The sequence below is a fragment of the Elephantulus edwardii genome, unplaced genomic scaffold (assembly GCF_000299155.1).
Source record: "Elephantulus edwardii isolate Elephantulus edwardi_28Jun2011 unplaced genomic scaffold, EleEdw1.0 scaffold00127, whole genome shotgun sequence".
In the NCBI taxonomy this organism is placed as follows: Eukaryota; Metazoa; Chordata; class Mammalia; order Macroscelidea; family Macroscelididae; genus Elephantulus; species Elephantulus edwardii.
In genome coordinates, this window is record NW_006399877.1 from 9,317,574 (window position 1) to 9,323,806 (window position 6,233).

Consider the following 6,233-nt stretch of genomic DNA (forward strand, 5'->3'; position numbering starts at 1 on the left):
CGCCTCCAATTCTCAGTGCGGGGATCCCACCTCTTAGGGCCCACGATAATCCTCCACCTACACACACACACACACACCCCGAAAATGCAGGCCACAGTATTCGGGGAGGCCCCGCGGAAGTGTACTCAGAAGTCCGTCGTGGGCAGGCGGAGAGAGGGGACAAAGACTTTTTTCAAGTCCTGACTCGACTAGGGAGATTGCCCCAGGATTGCCGGGGGCGGCAACACTATAGCAGGCACAGGGAAGGTTGGCGGGGCCAGGAGCACCCCGCGCCCCGCCCCCGCTGGGCCCTCCAGGGGCTCAATCCACGCAGCTCGGGATCCACCGCCTCCCCTCCCCCAGCCCGGGGCAGGAGGGGGCGGGGCAGCCCGCACAAAGCCTGGCCAGGAGGGACCAGCGAGGGACGTGGGAGGACCCGGGGCCACCCCGCTCAGAACGGGAGGTGCGGGGAGGCCCCGACGGCAGCACCTACTCCTCACAACCGAGGGCTGGGTGGGATGTGGGGGCCAGGCCTCGGACCCCAGAATCCCCGAGGAGCTGGGTTGCTTCATTTTCATCACTTTCTGATCGGCCAATTCTAAGGCAGCCCGGACGCACCTCCCGCCGCCTCAAGGGAACCCAAACAGGTCCCTCCTTTTCATTGGCACCAGAGCCCCCCCCCCAATAAAAACCCTAGCCAATCAAGATCCACACCTTGGGGCAACGCTGTCCAGCCCTCCTCCCATCCCCCACCGGACAGAGCTCACAGCCCCTGCTCTCTGATTGGAACCAGACGCGCCCCCCCCTTACATCCCCCCAACTTCTTCGGGCCAGTCTCCTCCTCCTATTTGGGGCCAGGCGCGCAGGTTCCCGCTTTTAGAAGAGCCCTGGAGCGCTTCTCCTCTGGGGCCAGCCCCTTGGTCCCCCTCCCACTCTTCGGACTTTGCTTTCGGCCGCCTCCACGCCCCTCCCCACTTGGGGCTGACGACCACCGCACCCCACCCCGCCGGGGCCCCCAGGTCGCTCACCCGCGCCGGCGTCAGCAGGATCTCGGTGGCCGGGCCGGTGGCCGGGGCAGCGACCCGAGCCTTGTCGGCCTTCTCGGCCTTGACGCCGGCCACCGCCGGTTGGAAGCTGATCTTGACCATGGCTGCGCCGGCAGCACGTCGCCCGCAGCCACCGCCCGTGCGCCCTCGCCGTGCAGCAGCCGCGCCGCGCTCTGCAGACACCGGAAGTTCGGGGCCAGCTCGAGTCCCGGCTCTAGCCCCGCCCCGCAAGGCCCCGCCCCGCAAGGCTCTAGCCCCGCCCCTAACCCCCTCCCTGTTCGGCTCTAGACCCGCCCTACCCCACCCAACCAGGCTCTAGCCCCTCCCATCCCGGCAATTGCTCCTCCCCTCCCGTCTAGAGCCCCGCCCCTGCTACAGCCCAGTCGCTCCCAGCTCCTCTCCTCTCAGTTCTAGCCTCTTCTCCGGCCCCACCCATCCCGGCTCTAGCCCCGCCCTTCCCGGTTATGGCCCCGCCCCTCCCGTTTCCCTCCTCGCCCGGCCCCCTCTCCTCTCAGTTCTAGCTCCGCCCCTCCCAGCTCTGGCCCCCCCCAGCTCGGCCCCCGGCCCCTCCCCTCCCGGCTCTAGCCCCGCCTCGCCCCCGCCGGGGTGTGGAGGGGCTGGACCTGTGCACTGGCCCGCCTGCCCCTGGCAACCCCAGCCGGGTACGCTGCCGAAGGACCCCCAACCTATCCACCATCGGGAACCAACTAACCACTCACCTTCACTCACGGCCTCCCTCCCTCTCATCGTTCACTCCTTCATTCCTTCCCTCACTCATCCATTCATTCATCAGGCCTGGACTCAGGTCCCTTTCCTTAAGCTTCTGGCTCTCTCCATAAGGCTAACATCACTTACCAGCAGCCTGTTAAAACAGTGTTTACCCACAACTGCCCTGCCTCCTGGTACAGGAGGGTCCCACCACCGGGCCTCCCACTCACCCTCGGCCAGTTAGCAGCCTTAAAGGCCAGGTGCTAGCTCAACCTGACACCCTTCTGTGCCTGGTGCATTCACCATCCTGCAGTCTTTATCCCCATAGAACTTTCCAGGGGGCCCCCTCTGGGATCTTTTAGCGTGTGTGCTGACAGGGCTCTGTGTAGGGAAATGAAGCTTTAGCCCTGGCCTGACTTACCCGCTGATCCACCCTTCTTCCTCGGCTCACTCGCCCAGGCAGGTAGCAGCGAATATGCTGGAAGATTCCGAGCTGGTGTCTCAGGGTGGGGTCCTAGTCAACACTCTGTCCACGCAAACATAGCAGGAAGTGAGTGAGGACATCTGTTGCTTAGACACATGTCTTGGTACCCCAGTTCTAGGTCTTATTTACTCTCCCAGGCCAGCTACAAGTACCAGAGCTTGTGGTGAAGCCCAGGCATTGTTCCACAGTTTGTGTTTGTGATTTTGTGTTACACATTGATGGAAATATCCACAATGAAACAACATAATCCCATCTTTTGTAACTCTTCCTGCCTTCTGAACTTTGTATTTCAAGGGGGTGTGTGTGTGTGTGTCCTTAGTGGTAGTGTTCCAAGCTGTGGTCTTTCTGATGCATTATCACCAGGACTGTCTTCTGAGGCATTAGTTGACCAAAACAGTTTGTACCATGCAGGTTTAAGGCTGGCTTAAAGTTGAAAGGTCTGTGCAAACAATAAAATATTCAATTGGGTATATTGCTATTTTGTGCCATTGAATCGACTACACCCCATTAGCAACCATATGATCAATAGCTCTGAACCTTGCCCTATCCTGAGCCAATCTCACTGTCTCTTACACACTTGACCCCACTGTCACAGTCCCTGTGTCAATCCATCTCATCTAGGGTCTTCCTCTTTTGCGCTGACCCTCCACCCTTCCAAGAATGATGTCCTTCTCCAAGGACTGGTTCTTCCTGGCAACATGCCCAAGGCATGTGAGACAGAGTTTCAACATCCTTGCCTCCAAGGAGCAGCCTGGTTTCACCCTCTCAGGACAGATTTATTTGTTTTCTTGGCAATCCATGGTATGTTCAAGCTCTTCTCCGGGACCACAACTCAGAGGCATGGATTCTTCTTCTGTTTTCTTTACTCACTGCCCAGCTTTCAGATGCATAGGCAGCAATTGAGAAGATCATGACTTGGATCAGGCGCACCTTAGCCTCTAGACTGACATCGTTGCTCTTTAGCACTCTGGAAAGATCCTTGACAGATAATTTTCACAATGTACTTATCTTTTGATTTCCTGATGCTGGTGCTGAGAGTGTTGATTATGGATCCAAGCAAGATGAAATCATTAATAACCTCAGTCATTTCTCCAGCTATCATGATACTGCCTATAGTTTTTACTAGTGGCTCTTAAAGTGTGGTTTGTGTGCTCCTGATACTCTTTCAGAGGTCTGGAGGTCAAGGCTATTTTTATAATAATGTGTGGGGTAAAGAATCTGCCCATTGCCACACTGTGGATTCTGCCTCTTAGGTAAACTACAGCAGAGAGAACACTCCATAAGGCTTCAAAGGCTGAAGTCTTTACGGAAACACCACCAAGTGCTATGCTTTTCTCCCACTGAGCAATTGGATGGCTCAAATCACTGTCCTTTGGGTCAGCAGCGAGGCTTAGCCACTATGTTACAAGATCTCCTTAAAAAATTAAACACACTTAGGGAGCTCTGGTGGCCTAGTGGCAAGAAGCTGTCCTGCAATCCCGAAGGCGTGCGGTTCAAATCCACCAGATCCGATTTGATAGTGCACAAGGAAAAACAAACAAACCCCCCTCATAGCTACCACGTCAGGACTGACTCAGAGCTGACCGTCCAGCCAGTTTTCGAGGGGCTGCAAATTGCATGGGAGGAGGTGACTCATCTTTGTCCCTCAGAACCACTGAGGGATCTGAACCGCCAGATAGGAGCTGCCTCTGGTACATCTCCCTACAGGCTGGACTACCAGAGATCTTTATAAAGGATTTAGCTTTACCGGAAAAATGCGGCCTCTGTTCTTGGTTTCTGAGCAGTAACTTGGAAAACTTTGGAATTTCTCCACAATTGGAGTCTTTGATGGGGCTTCCAGAACATGCTGCGTGTCTCTGAGTGAGGGCTGGCCAGGCCTGAAAGACCACCAGGTGTTATCAGTAGACCCCGGAAGCGAAGGTGAGGCATGTTTCAATCAATGGTATACAGTGATCGTGGCTAGGAGGGGATCTGCAGGCCTGCACTCTGTGGCTTCCTGGCTGGCGAAGGCCTCGCTGCACAGTAAGGCCGAAATTCTGCCTCCAGAGCCCTCCTGACCTCGCGGCTGCACCTCCTCATTCATGTCCTTCTTGTTTTAACAATTTTAGACTGATTTATTTACGAAGTTTTAATACATTGTTTTCCACAAAAGATTCTTCCCACTTCCTTCACCTCCCCACCCATCCAATTGTTCAACGCTATGATTAACAACCCCTCCCATCCTCATCATTCGGCTTCCACCTTCCCTCCCCATTCTCATTCTCGTTCTACAATAATGGTTTTATACAGTATTTGTCCTTGTGGGACTGAGTTAGTTCACTCAGCATAATGCTCTCTAGTCCCTCCCAAGTTAGGTAGTAATTTACAAAATCATAGCTCCTGTGTGCTGTGTAGTATTCCATTGTATGAATGTACCACAACGTCTCAATCCATTCGATTGTGGTTGGACATCTGGGCTGTTTCCATGTTCTTGCTATGAAGAATAATGCTGTTATGTACATTGGTGTACAAGTTTCTGTTTGGTCCTCGGTTCTTATTTACTTGGGGTATATTCCAAGCAATGGAATAGCTAGGTAATATGGAATTTCTGTGTTCAGTTTTTTTGAGGAAGCATCAAACTGCCTTCCAGAGTGATAGTACCATTGTACCATTCCACCAACAATGTACGAGTTCCTATCTCACCACATCCTCTCCAGTGTTGTTTACTTGCCGCGATAAAGCTGTAGTCATTACTATCACCCTCGCCTGTGTGTGGGGACTTGGTTCCATGGCTGATGGTTGCTAGGTGTCCTCAAATCAGTTCTGACTAACCGACCCCACGTACAGCAAAGTGCTGTCCTGTTCTCACAATGGGTGCTGTGTTGAGCCATTGGTGTGGCCCCTGTGTCAATCCATCGCCTTGATGATTTTCCTCCTGTTTGCTGACCACCAGTAGAGTAGCGGGTGGATTCGAACTGCATACCTTTGGGATGGTAGCACAGCTCCTTCCCACTAACCTATTAGTCCAAAACCAGAGTGCCAGCTCCAGAGGCCTGGTACTCCATGGAGAGCTCCTCACTTCTTGGTATCCCCAGTGTCAAGGAGCTGCCTCTTAGACTTGAACCCAAAGGACACACTCCAGTCCTGGAAAGTCCTTCTTGGTGGCTCTGAGGTCCTCCCATGTGCCCTTTTAATTTTTTTTAATACATTTCTTTCTATGGCCCTGGTGACTTAGTAAGTAAGACATTGCACTGGCAACCCAAAGACCTAAAGTTTGAGTTCCCAGACCCTCTGCAGCTGAAAGATGGGCATCTCCTCTCGTGCGATTTACAGCCTCTGGAGACCTGCTGGACTCACCTATGAGTCAGTTGCCACTATATGGCAGTGAATTGAGCTGTTATTTCTCTTTATATAAAAAGGAAGCTATTAGCTCAGTTTATCAGGCTTTTCCCAATCTGGCATCTGCATTTTTATTTCATTCTTGGAATTCTTGGTGCATAATCCCACCAAGTTTCCCCTTTATGACTTTTTCTTTTGCTGTACTTTGTTAGAGGCTCTTCCCTTTTTAAATGTAAGGAAAAAACCAAACCCATCACAGCGGAGTTGGCTGGAAGTCACAGAGACCCTCCTTCCTGTTTCTGAGGAATCTGGCCATCTTTCTCAGTGAGCAGCCAGCAGATTCAAACCCCTGACCTTTGGGTTAGCAACCCAACACTGTTCATACTGCACCACCAGGGCTCCATTGGTGAACACTGCAAATGTTTGCCAATATTTTCTTCTTGTGCTTTTGAATAGTGTACTCTGACCATGTACTTAGGAGAGGCTATTCCTTGGAGAGGGACATCATGTTTGGAAAGGTGGAGGATGATCCTCCCCTAGAGAGATTCACACCGTGACTGCAGCAATGGATACAGGTGTGATGGGGATGGTGAAGACGACACAGGATAGAACAGCATTCAGATCTGTGTTCACAGGATGGGACAGGGTTCAGATCTGTGTTCACAGGATGGGACAGGGTTCAGATCTGTGTTCACAGG

General features: G+C 53.1%; 1 protein-coding gene across 4 annotated transcripts in view; it reads right to left on the reverse strand.

Annotated features, from left to right (window-relative positions):
* ITM2C (integral membrane protein 2C) overlaps positions 1-1,169 on the reverse strand; it is a 12,093-nt gene extending 10,924 nt beyond the window's left edge. For 2 of the 4 annotated variants that reach the window (XM_006893487.1, XM_006893486.1), the window contains exon 1: positions 1,008-1,127. In XM_006893487.1, the coding sequence (XP_006893549.1) occupies positions 1,008-1,127 (120 nt within the window). Of the gene's footprint in view, positions 1-1,007 lie in introns of all 4 variants that reach the window. The other 2 variants (XM_006893484.1, XM_006893485.1) reach the window with 2 other exon arrangements.
* Between the last annotated feature and the right edge of the window lie 5,064 nt (positions 1,170-6,233).